The 15,701-nt window shown below is 50.2% G+C and overlaps 1 protein-coding gene across 3 annotated transcripts in view; it reads left to right on the top strand.

The window, feature by feature from the left end:
- The window catches only part of RAB7A (RAB7A, member RAS oncogene family), a 70,746-nt gene that overhangs the window by 53,588 nt on the left and 1,457 nt on the right, over positions 1–15,701 (top strand). For all 3 annotated transcript variants that reach the window (XM_036868547.1, XM_036868548.1, XM_036868549.1), the window contains exons 2-5: positions 762–822; positions 3,635–3,761; positions 11,168–11,386; positions 12,868–12,996. In XM_036868547.1, the coding sequence (XP_036724442.1) occupies positions 770–822; positions 3,635–3,761; positions 11,168–11,386; positions 12,868–12,996 (528 nt within the window). In that variant the 5' untranslated portion in view covers positions 762–769. The remainder of the gene's footprint in view (positions 1–761; positions 823–3,634; positions 3,762–11,167; positions 11,387–12,867; positions 12,997–15,701) is intronic.

Here is a 15,701-nt window from a genome sequence, read left to right as displayed (position 1 = left end):
AGGCTACCCGAAAGGGTTTCTGGGGAAAGGTGGTCTCAAAAGCTGCGAAGTCAAATATTAATTTGTGCATTAACCCAATATTTGATAATTCTCTACTTGGCACTGGAGAATAAAACCGTGGGGAATAAAACTGTTTTCACAGAAATTATTAGGAAAGGGAGAAGAGAAATGAATATAATACATTAAAATGTCAAGTACAGTTGACCCTTGAACAGCACGAATGACGCGACCCTGCTTGGTCGATGCTGTGGATGCGGGACCGCAGATGCGGAGGGCCGACTGTAAAGTTATAAGCGATTTTCAGCTGAGTGGAGGGTCAGTGCCCCTAACCCTTGAGATGTTCAAGAGTCAACCGTAGTGGTGAGTACTCTGAAGAAAAATACGGCAGAGTAAAGGGACAGACAGCAAACGGGGAGAGGGTGTGCTGCTTTACTTCACATAAAGTGGTCACCTCCGAGGAGTGATGTTTGAGCAGAGGCCTGCCTGAAGCAGGACCCAGCTGTTGAGTAAGTGGAGCATTGATCCAGCATCCAAGTGGAAGCATCATTCCTTCAGACCCCTCCCAGGGGCGGGATGGCCGAGCTCTTGGGTCCAGAGTTCCAGCACTGGTGCTGTGTTCTGTCGAAGGCCCTGGGTGGCGGGGAGCAGCCGGCGGAAGGGCTCAGGCGCGGTGCTCTTGGGGCTGCGAGACGTTCTGTGCCCAGGGGGGTGGGCCCCCTGGGTGTTCCCTTCCTGCTCACGTGCGCTCTCCTCTCTTCCAGCTTGAAGGATGACCTCGAGGAAGAAAGTGCTGCTGAAGGTCATCATCCTGGGGGACTCTGGGTAAGTGTCCCTCCTGCACTGGGGCGAGCACGCTGGCCTGGACTTACACTTCACCCGCTTGGAGCTCATGCCCTCTGTGCTGACATTTGCTGCTTCCATCTCTAACAGCCGTGCCCTTAGGGCCCTACGTTTCCGTGCTCTTAGGAGCACAGCAACAATCTGAATGACCCCTGGTCAGGTAGTCCTTTGTGCCCCAATTTGGGCAAAAGGGTGGCTGTTTGAACTCAATTAATGATAGTTTCATGGGGGACTTCCCTGGTGGCACAGTGGTTAAGAGCCCGCCTGCCAGTGTAGGGGACACGGGTTCAAGCCCTCCCCGTGGCTCCGGGAAGATCCCACATGCCGCGGAGCAACTAAGCCCACAAGCCACAACTGCTGAAGCCCACGCGCCTAGAGCCCGTGCTCCACAACAAGAGAAGCCACCGCAATGAGAAGCCCGCGCACCGCAACGAAGAGTAGCCCCCGCTCACCGCAACTAGAGAAAGCCTGCGCGCAGCAGTGAAGACCCAGCGCGGCCAAAAATAAACAAGCAAACAAACAAATTTATTTAAAAAAAAAAAGAATCCGCCTGCCAATGTATGGGACACGGGTTCAATCCCTGGTCTGGGAGGATCCCACATGCCGTGGAGCAACTAAGCCCGTGTGTCACAACTACTGAGCCTGCGCTCTAGAGCCTGCGAGCCACAACTACTGAGTCTGTGTGCCACAACTACTGAAGCCCGCGTGCCTAGAGCCCATGCTCCACAACAAGAGAAGCCACTGCAATGAGAAGCCCGTGCACCACAACAAAGAGTAGCCCCTGCTCGCCGCAACTAGAGAAAGCCTGCGTGCAGCAACGAAGGCCCAACGCAGCCAAAAACAAAGAAAATATATTAAAAAAAAAAAAAATTTCATGGAATCCCTTTCCCAAGCTGGTTAGACTAGGGAGTGCTGTTTATGTAGGCTTGTTGCCGTTGGCGCCGTGTCCACGAGATGGAGGTTTGGGGTGCGCTGTGCAGCACACGCAGACCCCAGAGACACCACGGGCTTGGTTCTGGACCGCCGCGATGAAGTGGGTATTGCAGTGAAGGGAGTCACGTGAACCTTTTGGTTTCCCAGGGCATATGAAAGTTATGTTTGCACTATCCTGTAGTCTCTTAAGTGTACAATAGCCTTATGTCTAAAAACAGTGTACACACCTCAATTTAAATGCTTTTATGGCTAGAGAAATGCTAACCATCATCTCAGCCTTCAGGGAGTTGTAATATTTTTGCAGTAGTAACATCAGAATCACTGATCGTCATAACAAATATACTAATGAAGAAGTTTGAACTATTGTGAGAACTAACAAAATGTGACACAGACATGAAGTGAGCAAATGCCATTGGTGTCTGCTGGTGTCTGCAGAGACCGCACAGACACGAGGCTTTGGGCTCTGAGACAGCTTGCCCCAGGCTAGGTCGTGGCGCCGATATGACCATTAAGGCCAGCTCGACACAGGGCTGCCACAGACCTTCAGTCTGTAAAAAGCGCAGCTTGCGCAGAGCGCATTGAAGTGAGGTACGCCTGTGTCCTCCTCCTGCTGCGCCTGAGTCAGTAGAGCCTGGGACTGGAGAACTGGGTTTGGGTCTCAGATCTGCCACTAACCGGGTAACTAACTAGTTCTTTCATCACTGTTAAGATTCAGGGGGTTACTTGGGGAGCTTTTCAGACTTGGCATCTGAAGTGACCCATGAAAACTCAGACTGGAGGCTACATATTTTTAAAAATAATATGATAATAAATGCAGGTGCACCTCCTTATTCCAAAGTTCTTTTTAAAAGGCAGTGCTTTTTCTACCGTGGCTGGCTGTTTTAATCACCCGAGGAGCCTTTTAACAATTAGCATTTGCCCAGACCAGTGGGTAGGACCTGGTTGGCAGTGCTTACATACACGCGCACTCATCTCTCTCTCCCTCTCCCCGCCTCCCACTCACGTACATTCTCCTGGTGCCGCTGGTATGCTGTCAGGATTGAAAGTACTGCTTTTAGCCTGTGTTACCCAAACTTGCCTGATTACAGATTTCCTGTCTTTTCCCCCTGGAAATTCTGGTGCACGTGGCCGAGTGGAGAACACTGCCTTGGGCTGTTTGTATTTCCAGGTCCCCTCTACATGTGAAATGAATGTGTTCCTTTGTGAAAAGGAAGGTATTACTGGCTGTGAGGAAGGCCTGCCCTAACTACCTCATCACCAAAAAAAAAAAATCACACATTGTCTCTTGCTGAGTTTTCTTACTGGAAAATACCTCTGGAGGAGCATACTTTGAGGTAGATTCTGGTTTGGTGGAATATTGGTGCTTTTTTCTGCTTCAGATTTTAAACTTTGCAGCAGCAGGTTGGTTATAACTGGTGTAAATGTCTGCCCGGAGCCAGTGGCTTCCTCTGGCTATTATTTGCTTGGACTGAATAGCAACCACTCAATGGAGACACACCCAAGGCGGCAGAGATATTTTTGGACTAGTGGAGCGATCTTATTGCTGGGGCTTCTTTTAGAAGCAGAGTATTTGTTGGCATGCTTCTGGAAGGAGAGAAATAATAATACTAGGCTCTACCAACTATACCAGAACCTAGAAGCAGCTTTTCCAGATCTGGCCCGCATCTGTACCCTGTGTTTTTGTCCCAGGAGAAAGCATGTCGTCAGGCGAGTGAACTGGGAAGTTTTCCTCCTCTGATGGGGGTGGGCAGGGCCTTGTTCTCCTGCGGGACGGGCAGGTTCCTTCCGAGCTGCAGGCGTCAGAGTCAGTTTTCAGTGCCTTCCTAGTTGACTTATACTTGTGGTTTTTCTCCAATTTCAGAGTCGGTAAGACATCACTCATGAACCAGTATGTGAACAAGAAATTCAGTAATCAGTACAAAGCCACAATAGGAGCAGACTTTCTGACAAAGGAGGTGATGGTGGATGACAGACTAGTTACAATGCAGGTAAGCGCATGTCTCACCTTTGCCAGCCAAGCCTTGGTCATTCATCTTTACCCCTTTTTCATGCCCAGGCATTTTCCCCTCCCTGTTCTTTAGATCTCACTATTATATTCATGGATAATTGGCTTACAGGTAGGATTGCCAGATAAAATGCAAGACATCAAGTATGTCCCAAATACTGTGTGAGACATACTAAAAATTTTTCATTTTTTTCCAGAGTTCAAATTTAACTGGACTTCCTGGTTTTCATTGTTTTTTTGTTTGTTTGCTGTAAATTTGGCAACCTACAGGTTCCTGTCTTATGTCTCCAAAATGTGTAACTTGTCTCTTTTCTAATACCCTCGCCTAGTGCTTTAGGCCAAAAAAATCTTTGTGTCTCTCCTAGGTTCTTACAGCAGCTGTTAAATTAGTTTTTCTGGCTTCTTATAATCTGTCCTCTCTGTAGCCCTTAAAGTTGTGTTTCTATTAAGCCAATGTGGTTTTTCATGTATCAGCTTAATCTGATTTCAAGGGCTTCCCTTTCAACAGTTAGGATAAAAACAGATTCCTTCACATGGCTCTTTAAAAGCCTTTGCATTCCGGCTACAAACTATTCTTCACTTTTTCATCTCCTGCCAGTCCTTCCAAATCAGGTCCTGCTCTTACAAAGCTGTAGTTGCACGTGTCTCTGCCTGCTAGGCCCTTTGGTCACGCAGCTGCACCCATCCTGAAGTCGTCAACTTTCAGCCCAGATGTTGTCTTTGGAAGCTCCCACCTCCACACCAGTTGTTCCTTACTTTCTCTGCTAAATTATGTCCTGGGGAGACTAAGACATGGGGGTCCTAGCGAGCACTGGGCTCGCTGAAATGTTTGGATGGTACAGGTTGCAGATAGTTTTTACATGTGTTGACCTCAAGCTGTCACATGCTCCCAGGGGAACTCAGACCTCCAGGATGGGGCTAATGTGGCTCCCCCATACCGCAGGCGTCCACACAGAGGTGTTCAGTGTACAGCTGGAGGTGGGCAAAACAGGTCCAGGGGATTAAGAGGTGCACACATCCAGTCACACAGTAAATAAGTCCTGGGGAAGTAATGTATAGTCGGCAGTGCTGTAACAGCTCTGTGCGATGACAGATGGTAGCTAGACATCGTGGCGGTCCTTTTGTAACTTACAACAATATAAAATCACAGTGTCGTACGCTTGAAACTAATATAATATTGTAGGTCAGAGTATACTTTAATAGTAAGTGTGTGTGTGTGTAACTAAAGTTTGAATAAGCCAAGCTTGAGAGAAAAGGAAATTACCAGATAGCAGGAAAGAAGAGAGAACTGAAAGCTCATCATAATAAGCACAGGGGCTCCTGCCATGGTGATTTGTGAATTTATAACAGAGACTTGAGTTCTGTCTGTCATCAAGGACAAGAGGCGTGAACTGCACAAGGTGCGGGCCCAGAACTCAGAACTCCCTTGCACACAGAGACACACACTCATCTAGGACCTTGGAAAGATGTGAAAACAGGACCCCAAACCTCAGCCCACGGAAGTGGCAAAGCTGGCATGTGGGGTGCAGGCTGGGCCTTTGCTGCTTGCTTCCTGGTTGGAGACTCCCAGCCCCACTGTGCCTGTGTGTGGATTCTCAGTTTCTGCTCTGCCAGGCACAGAGAGTTTAGTCTGGAGGATCTGACATAATCCTCTGTCACTCCTGGCAAAAACAAAGATAAGACCACCCTATAGGGACAGAGGATGAGCTCAAGGGGAAATAATGTCCTGCAGAAAATGCTCACAATGACTAGAGATTTCTTGGAATGGAAACCATAATGAAAGGGGGCACTATAAAAAATGAGGATATGGAAAGCTTAGTAGAACTTCAAGAAGTGAAAAAATAGTCACTGAAATAAACTGAACGGTTAAACCTCAGATTAAACACAGCTGAAGAAAACAGTAAACTTCAAGATTAAGCTGAGCAAATTACCTCAAGAGTAAACTCAAAACTGGAGTGCCAAAAATCAGAATCCTAAAAGCAACTGGAGAGAGAAGACAGGTTACAGATAAAGGAACAGCAGTTAGATGAGTTCTTGGCTGCAACAGAAAGCAGAAGGGAAATGGGATGTATTCAGGGTGCCAGGGTCAAATGCCACCTGAAGATTTCCCGTGTCCCGTAGCAGGAGAAGCAGATGGAGAGCCACGCTGTGGTTCTGACAGCCAGGTGGGCTGATGAGAAGCGAGACCCAGCCCCTCCTGGCTCAGGGGCCATTCTGATAGAGCCCCACAGGTACCATGGGTTCGGATCTTGGAGTTTCCTGGAGTCAACCCCATCTGGAGAAGCCAGGGCACCAAACAGAGTCTGGAAAGGGTGGAAAAAAGAACATGGTCCTCAGATTGAAACAAAAGGCTGGCCCTTGTGCTCCTGCAGCCAGTTTAAAAGACTAGAATTAAATGAAAGCCATCATCTCCGGACAAAGACGTCATCATTATAGATCTTGAGGAATCCTCACCTATTTTTCACGGGCCTTTAGCAGCTTGCAAAAAAAGATAATTCAAATTAAGACAACAAGGCAAGAACCAGTGGAAACCCCCCTGGCAATTCAGAGTGGTCTTTGTATTTAAAGAAATCAGGCAATCTTGTGTATCTGTGGAGAAGAAACTAAGCAGGTGGTGTAGGTCAGTAGAACTTCTAAAAATGAAATACAATAACCACAGTTTGGAAATATAGAGAGTGTTTTTAGCAACAGATAGGATACACACCACAAGAGGGCTGAAAGGAAGAAAAATGGTGGGAAATGGGGAAAAGAGGTAAAAACAGGATTCAGTGAGTAGGTTGGACTTAATTAGTCTCAGGCGAGCAAACAGGTGAAAGGTATTTGCTGAGGATTTTCCAGAACTGATGTGGCATCAAATCCACAGACTCAGGAGAAATAAAGAAGTCTAGAAAAATCCTACGGAAAAAAAATTCTTTTTTTTTTTAAGATGAACTTGAAGGCAGCCAGAGGAAAAAGAATGACCTTGGAGGAGCAGCGGTGAGGCTGACAGTGGGAACGGGCAGGCTGTGGGATGTGAGCTCGGGGGTTGTCGGCAGAGTGCCCTGACCCCCTGGAAATGCCCTCCTCCAAGAAGGAAAGCGAGCGCCTCCTTAGGCTCAGGGGCAGAAACCCTGAGAGATACACTTCAGGCAGAAGTGGAAAGGTCTGAGATAAGATAGACTGAGATAAACTTAATTGTGCGTATGCATCTGTTTTTAGAATTATGACCCTAATATTAAGAGTATGTAGCTTCAAACTAGTACAAGGAAACCGGGATTGAAACTGTGTAATTTAATGTGTGGGGAGAGACTAGTGACTGTGGTGCGTTTTTAAAATTTCTTATATTGTTCAGGAAGAAGCTAGAAATCAATCAGTATTAAACATTAGATGGAGTCAAGTGTGCATGAAAAACCTAAAGGTAACTTATGAAGCCATAGTAATTTAAACAGTATGACATTGTCACAGAGATCCACAGATCAAGGGGACGGGGGGCACAGAAACAGGGCACACCTAGCTGGACGCTGGGTAGGTATAGGTGGCTTTGCAGAATGGGGAAAGGACAAGTCGGAGGACAAGTCATACTGTAAACGGCCTGGGCCGTTTGGTGAGGAGTAGCCAGAGTGTTCAAGACCTGAATGGAAAAAGCACAAGACGAAAACCTGTAAAATGGAAATACAGGCTTTTTGTTTTTTGTTTTAACTTTAGGCATTTAAAATAGAGAAAGCACAAATCATAAAAGGTTAAAGATTGATAGTAGACCACAGTAAACATCTGAATAACAAGATTCTAAGTAACAAACTACAGACTGGGAGAAACTGTTAATAATGCCTCATAGTATCCATTCGGCAGAATGACCTAGTGGATAACAGGCAACTCTCAGAAGAAACCACGTCCTGTGGCCTGACGTCAAGGAATTGCAAATTTAAAAGGCTGACAAAATCGAGTTTTGGCTAGAAGTAGAATATTCTCAAACTGTTGGTGGGAATATATCCGTGCAGCCTTTCGAATGGAGACTTCAGTTGGCTCTCCACCGTCACACACACGCATCCCTGACAAGCAGCCACTCTGCATCTGGGTTCAGAGCCTAGGAAACTGTGGGCCCGACGAGAAGTGAGGAAGAATGCTTACTGCAGCCTCTGTGCAGTCACGAGAAACTACGGATAATGTAGAGGACCAGGGGGGCGATGGTGGTGTTTTAAGGCACCGGGATACTGTACAGCTGTTAACATCTGGAGAAAAAGCAGCAAAAAGATGCAGAGGATCTTGTATGTAATTATGTTACATACACTGTCTCTGTGATACAGGTCTCAGGAGCCGCTTACTTCTTGGGGGGGAAGGGAAGGAAGGCTGTGAGGAAGGGTTGACTCTCTTCCTGAAGAACTGATGTAAAAACAGCAGTGTTAATAGTTGTCACCTTGGAGTTGTGGGTAGATAGATATATTGGGTGTATTTTGAAGGTAGAAAATAAAGTATTTCAGTTAAAATATTACAAATTTTGAAAGATCATAGCCATAAGACTGTACTTTTCTAAGTGTTAAGTTAAATTAATTTTGGAAACTTGTTAAGAATAACCCTCAATTTTTCAACTTTTCTTTTTAATTCCTTACTTTGCCTTCTCAGTATCTGAGTTCCAAATACCCATTTGGTTCCGCCAAGAGTCATAAAGTTCCTGTGCAATTCTGCTCTTGGGATCCTGTCCTAAAGAAGCAATCTGAAATACAGGGAAGACTCTCTGTGTTAAAGCTCATTACTGAGTTACTTATAATTATGGAAAATTGGCAGCAATATTTTTTTAAAACGAGTGAAGTGGTTTGCTGAGTCTGGGCAGAGTAAGGATGTGGGCTGTCGCCGGGGAGGGTGCTGTGTGTTTCGTGGGGCAGAGAGGAGTGGCCTGTGCACTGAGATTGCAACTGCGTGAGTGACCCTGCACCGCGGGCACCTAGAGAAGGACGTGTGCTCCTGACGACCTCTGGGTGGGAGGACGCCAAGAGTTTCGGGGCATTTTTTGGCTTTTGCTTTACTTACCCAGATGTTTACATGGTGACGATGTTATTTCTCTGATGGGAACTTTTTTGTTGCTGTTGTCCAAGCCTATATTTAATTCTGTTTTTAATTTTTTTTTTCCTGTGTTTCTCTTTATAGAAGTAGTTGTCAGTTTTTACCTGCTGTGACGGAGTTCTTGATTCTCCCTCCACCTTGGTCTTCTTTTATGAGAAAAGGCTCTTTTCTCCACTCAGGGACACGCATTCAGGGTAGGACACTGGACAGCAGGAGAGCACAGAGGTGACCCTCACAGGGTCCGGCTGCTGCCGCGCTGTCCACAGAGACCGTGCGTCCGCACGTGTGCCCTGCTGCTCGCGTGGGGCAGGCGGTGCTCGTCCCTGCCCACTGAGAGCAGGCAGAGTCTTCGGCTTTGTTTCTTTCGTTGCCCTTCAGCCTTATCATCACTTCTTCTGGTTCCCAGCGGCTGCTTCCTTCCGCGTAGTGTGAGCACCGCTGGGCCCCGCGTGGACATTACCACAGCCTCCTGACTCCACGCCTGCAGGCACGCTGAGCCCCTGTGGCCACTAGGACCTGTCCTTTTCAGGAAGGTTCTTCCCAGAGTGCTTGGAGCACGCAGGGGCAGGGGTAGGCTGCCGTGGTCGGGGCCCCTTGCGGCCAGAGCTGTGACCCGGAGTCTGGTCGCCTGTGGCGTCGTGTGCCGGTTGTGGAGGGCCCCATACGTCGGAAGAGAGGGCTGTGTGGGCCTTGCGGAGCTGCCCTCCTCGGAGGGTAACCTCTGGGCTGGGGTGGGCACTCTTTGCCCCGCACTGACGGGCGACCACAACAGCCCCCTTCCACATGCACTGTCCTTGGCCCGGCTGTGAGCCAGAGTTCAGCCTGTGTAGTTGCACTGCTTTATGGGAACTTCTTTAAGGGGTTCTAATGCTGCCGTTCCCAGCTTTAGATATTTCCAGACAATATTTAAGTCCTGGCCCTGCGCCTGTCTGCCATGATGTTGTTTGAGCCCGTCCCCAAGGGAAAACCAACCTTCAGCATTTGCATGTTACGTTTCAGGGCTCCTTTTGGAGAACATTCTGGGAGGTTTTGTGGGGTTTAGAACATCATGAGCTTGGTAGTAGTAGAGAAATGCGACTCCCACGATACTGCCCTGTTCTGCTGGGTCATCCTCGTGTGTGTTCACTCACTCTGCGCAAGCATCCCGTGTGCACTCTGCGGCGAGGCTCTTCCTACCTGAAGTGGAAGCTGTCTGTGGCCGCGGTGGGGTTGGCGTGTCCCCGAGTGCTGTGGGCTGCCTGGGAGGAGCTCAGCCCTCCTTCTGCAGACGCTGCTTCTGGAGGTGAAACTGTCGTGGCTCAGTCCACACTCCATGTTGGTCTAAGTCGCAGGCCTTCGGCTCATTGGCTGGTGCTTTGGACGTAAGGTTGAAATTTATTTGGGTTATGAGGATGGTCCAGATTCTCATGTTGCTCTGAAGCTAAGTGGTTTCCTGCAAACAGACAGTGGAGCCAAGAGGTGAAGACTACTGTCAGCTGGAAGTAACTGCGAACTGCTTTGGACCCTGGCACCGTGGCTCGCTGCGGCGGTGCAGCCGTTCTGGAGAACACTAGTCCTCTCCAGGCAAACCAGGGGCCCTTTTGGAATCTGGGGCGTTGAGGAAATGCATCCTTGCTCTTGGACCTGGCGTGGCAGTGAATGGTGGGAAGTTCTTTGAGCTGAGCGCCTGGTGGTCCATTGACCAGAAGCGACCTGGATCTGTCCTCCGTGGCGTGTTCTCACGTTGCTTGTCCCTTTATTTCTCTCCCCCTCTCTCCTTCCCGGCACCACCCCCCTTTCTGGTACTTTTGTTTCCTTTGTCTCTTAATTAAGGTATAATATAAATAAAACATACTGGGGTTTTTGTAGGTCAACTTTATATATACAGTAAAATGCGTACATTTAAATGTACAGTTTGGGAGTTCCCTGGTGGTGCAGTGGTCAGGACTCGGTGCTTTCACACTGCCGTGGCCTGGGTTCAGTCCCTGGTTGAGGAACTGAGATCCTGCAAGCCGCACGGCACGGCCAAAAGTAAAAATAAATGTCCAATTCAATGAATAATCACCTCCCTAGATGTCCATCACCCCCAGAAAGTTCCCAGGGTACATAAATCTTATGTTTACAGTGCAGATTTTACATAAACATCTACCCATGTGACCACCACCTGGATCAAGATGAACATTTCTCTAGCATCCGCCAGACTCATGGGACACGTCCACTCACATTGCTGTCGGGGTGCTCTGGACACTCGGGTGCTGAAGTCTGTTCCCTGATGAGTCCTGAAGTGCTTGTCTCTGGGAGGGCCCCTGGCGTCCTCCACACACCCCACTCCTGGCGCTCCGCCCCAAGGAACGACCGTTTTGTCTCTCGCAGATCTGGGACACGGCCGGGCAGGAGAGGTTCCAGTCTCTGGGTGTGGCCTTCTACAGAGGCGCGGACTGCTGCGTCCTGGTGTTCGACGTGACTGCCCCCAACACGTTCAAGACCCTCGACAGCTGGAGAGACGAGTTCCTCATCCAGGCCAGCCCCCGGGACCCTGAGAGCTTCCCCTTCGTCGTGCTGGGGAACAAGGTTGACCTCGAGAACAGACAAGTAAGCGCCAGCGATGCGGGGGATCGCCACCAGGGGGCTTGAGGCCCTGAGAACCTGCCCTCGCTTGCCTTAGGGCTCCTGAGTCCCGGGAAGGGCCTTCTCGTAAAGGGGCAGCTAAGTTTTGGATGACAGGTGCTGTTTTTAGATTTGACTGGTAAAAAACGACGTGCCTCAGGGATCTACACCCCATGTCTCTGGCTGCGTGTGCCCCATGCGGGGGTGGGTGTGGGAGACAACTAACTAGCCACCTGCCCAGCCCTTGGAATGGGGCCTTGCTCCCTAACCTGTAAAGACCTACATCCTGGCTTCCCCGTGGAGAGGCGGGCAGCCAAAGCCTGCAGTGGTTGGTGTTCCCTTGGGAGTTACGGCAACAAAGTAGGAAGTCCACCCCGTGGAGCCGCCTGCAGCGACCAGCCCCCTTGGCCCCGTGACCCGATTTGCCTTGAGGCCGTGGGATATTTTGGTCTTTCGGACGCAAAGGCAGACTTGCACTTCGTCTGGCTCATGCACTCTTAAGTAGGGGATGCTTCCTGAGTCTGACGCTGTGTTCATCTGACGAGGGCACTCAGAGATGCCAGATGACAGTGCGTCCGGGGCTGCGGTGCCCAGGAGGAGCTTTCTAGCATTTTCCTCTCCTGTGAGAGCCCCCTGCTTCTGGGGTACCGTGTGAATTTGGAGGGTTCTGTGCTGAGCCCAGACTGGCTCTGGGGGTGCACTACCTCCCAGCCAGCTGCCTTTGGGGACCGGGGCCCAGGAGGCCAGTCCACACCCCCATGCCGCCCCTGCAGCTGTGACTTTGGGTCATTAGCACCTTTGCCTCTGAGCCTCGTTCCCTTTCTGCGCTGGGAAGGAGGGGATTCGGGTGTGACCTTCTCACGTGCTCTCTCAGCGCCTCAGGGCCCCCCCCCCCATCCCCGTGTGTACAGGACAGGAGATGCTTTGCCTTTGAGCAGAATTGCTCTAGGTTTCTTTCAAATAGCGTTGCTCTGGGGAATGTAGACTCTTAATCGTAGCTACATGTATTTCTGACCACTCATCTCTTTTTCTCCCTTTCCTAAGTGCCTTAGTCCTTCTCATGCCTGAAAATGGGCTAGAGCGGGGAAAGGTCAGGACATGGGAGGCAGGGTGAGGGCCTCGGGGCTCTGGTGCGTAGGTGTGTGGCCAGGTGAGGTGCCGTGAGCAGTAACAGAAGGGGCTGCAGAGCTTAAGAGCAAGCTTCCAGGCCCGTCCTGCGCTGAGGGCCTCGAGGTCCCAGGAGGGACGGTTACTTCTTCCCAGGCCGGCGTCTTACTCCCTTCAGAAGCTGCTTCTAATCTTAGTGCAGCTGAGGGTCGGAAGCTGTGGGTGGTAGACGGGGTGCTTTGGCTCCTGGCTCTACTGTGTGTAGCCAGCGGGGTGACCGGGGCGGTGAGGGGGGACAGTCCTTCCCAGGTGGGATTCCCGCTGTTCCCTGCACACACATGCCCTGCCTCTTCTTCCAGGTGGCCACAAAGCGGGCACAGGCCTGGTGCTACAGCAAAAACAACATTCCCTACTTCGAGACCAGCGCCAAGGAGGCCATCAACGTGGAGCAGGCCTTCCAGACGATTGCCCGGAACGCGCTGAAGCAGGTGGGTGTCCAGCGGTGGTCTGGCTCCCTCTGGTGATGGACTGACCGCTGAGCCAGCCCCGGCCTGGCTGCCTTGTCCTTAATCTTCTTTCCTCGCTGACTCTTTTCCATGTAGCCAGAAACCCGTGTTTATCCGGGAAGGTAATGGCACGGTCTGCTAATAAGGCTTCCAGAAATTCCACTCATTTGTGAATAACCTCAACTGTGCGGGGCAACAGAGACCTCTGCTGAGGTCTCCCTGGTCTGACCAGCTGCGTTCTTTCCTTTTGCAGCTCTCAGGTGGCCAGGCCACTACGTGGCCCTGGTCAGATTGGTCCTTCTATTTGAGGAGGGGATAAACTTGAATTCGAAACCCAGCTCTGCTGCCCATCATTGGATCTAGTTTTTTTTAAATAAATTTATCTATTTATTATTTATTTATTTATGTATGGCTGTGTTGGGTCTTTGCTGCTGCGCTCGGACACTGTCTAACTGCAGCAAGTGGGGGCCCCTCACTGCAGTAGCTTCTGTTGGGAAGTGCGGGCTCTAGAGCGCAGGCTCAGTAGTTATGGCACACGGGCTTAGCTGCTCCGCAGTATGTGGGATCTTCCCGGACTAGGGCTCGAACCCGTGTCTGCTGCATTGGCAGGTGGATTCCCAACCATTGCACCACCACGGAAGTCCCGTTTGTTTTTTTTAATCATATCTGAGCTGTAAGAGACTGCGGGCTTTTGGGGCACTTGTGAAGATTAAATGAGATACACTGACTTTTGGAATTCTCCTAAATGATCCCCGGAAAGGTTAACCCAGAGCTCTAGGAATTGTATTCCTTGGATAAAGTTCTCCTACATTTTCTTTCTTACTTTGTTTATTCAACTGTCCCCCGAAATAACAGTGGCTTGTTGCTGGCAAGTGCCAGTTGAAGACTTTTTGACTCAGCAGCTCTGTCGGGGCCGGTGCGTTGTGGCAGGTCCCAGCATTGTCAGTCGTCTGTAGTGGGCAGGTAAGGGCTGCGGTCGGAGGCAGGGGGCCTGTGGAAGCTGCAGAGGGCGGGGTGGTCCTGCAGCTCCTGGGCGCGGGTTTACAGAAGGCGCGCTTTTCGGCAGTCGGGGCACCTGGCCTGCGGGCTGTACAGGAGTCGCTTTTCACCAGTTCCCTGTTGGCTGGCATCACTGTTGGAGTTTTTCTCTCTGAATATTGCTGTCCCTAGGGCCTCGTTATAGTGACGAGCTGGCATCTCGGGAGTGAGATTGTTAGATTGAAAGGTGTGTGTATTTTTGCGGGCAAGTGCCACCTGGCTTTCCCCAGGGACAGTAGTAATCCTTCAGTTCCTGCCAGCACGCTGCGGGCCTCCCCCTGGAGCTCGGCTGACACTCTCCACGGCAGAGCCCATACGCAGCCCTCCCGCGGGACCCCGCAGTGCTCAAGAGCGCTTTTGAATTGAACCTCACTTCCCCTGTTACTGCAGTGGTTTTTTTCAATTCCTTTGGCCATAGAGTATTTTTCAGTTGAGTATCCAGTATTCACATACGTTGGGGTCTGTCCTGGCCGTCTGCGTGCTCCTTGCCTGGACCATCTTGATTTCGCTGCCTCTGCATCTGACCCCTGATCAGGCAGGCCTCCCCTCACTAATTTTATCTTTTTTCTTGGCTATTTTTGGTTCATTTTATTCCAGGTACAACTTTTTCTTTCCTCACCCTCCCCCCAGATAATAAGACCTTAATTGAGATTCTGATTGGAATTGCAGTACAACCGTTGTATTAGTCTCTCTGGGTGCCTTAACAAATACCACAGACTGGGTGGCTAAAGCAACAGACTTTTATTTTTCTCTCAGTTCTGGAGCCAGAAGTCCATAATCAGGGTGCCAGCAAATCCGATCTCCGGTGAGGACTCTCTGTTAAGACGGAAAGTAGCTAAGTGTGTGTGAAGGGCTGAGGGCATCAGATAGGGTCCGGGGTGGCTGCCGATGGTAGACTTTCTTCTGGGGGTGGCGGAAGTGTCCTGGAATCAGGGCGTCGTGGCGGCTGGCACTTTTGAATATACTGAACAACATGGCACACACACACTGCTGTATTCAGTAGAGCTTTTTTAAAAAATACGTAGTCCTAGAGGTTGTTACTTTTATAGCAATTGTGAATGGAATGATTTTTCCTAGAGAACTTCTGATGGATAGAACCAGTCCCTGCTTTCCCAAATCCTTGAACAGTTCCTGATGCGCAGGTGCTCAGTGTTTAAGTGACAAATTACTTTTCTGCATCAGGAAGTAGAAAGCTGCTCCTCACTGGAAACATGCTAATCAGCGGAAGTCCCACTGAACTGACCCCAGTCTGTGTCCTGTGATCCCCACAGAGGGATCCGTCCTCGGCTGGGCTCTGCGTGTGCAGATTTGGAGATAAGAAAAGGAAGCTAGACCCTGAGTCCGGGAAGATGAGAGCAGATAGGGGGCTGGAGGAGTGCTCAGGAACCTTGTGGAAATGCCGGCTCAGAGCGGCCAAATCCAGCCCACGGGAGCGTCTGCCTTCTTGTCAGGCGTTGGTAGAAGCCTCCGGAGCAGGCGGTGGCCCCCAGGCTGCCAGGCTGACGTCACACAGAGGGCACGTCAGCCCTGTCCTGGCTGCTCCGTGTCACCTTGCCCCGTCTTCCGCTCACCTGGCCTTGAGCGCCTCTGCCAGGGCCCTCGCTTCACTGCTGGGCCTGCTCCGTGCCCACGCCCCCCATCTGCCCGGG

The sequence above is a fragment of the Balaenoptera musculus genome, chromosome 11, assembly GCF_009873245.2.
Source record: "Balaenoptera musculus isolate JJ_BM4_2016_0621 chromosome 11, mBalMus1.pri.v3, whole genome shotgun sequence".
Classification (NCBI taxonomy): Eukaryota; Metazoa; Chordata; class Mammalia; order Artiodactyla; family Balaenopteridae; genus Balaenoptera; species Balaenoptera musculus.
This window is presented reverse-complemented; position numbering and strand designations above follow the sequence as displayed.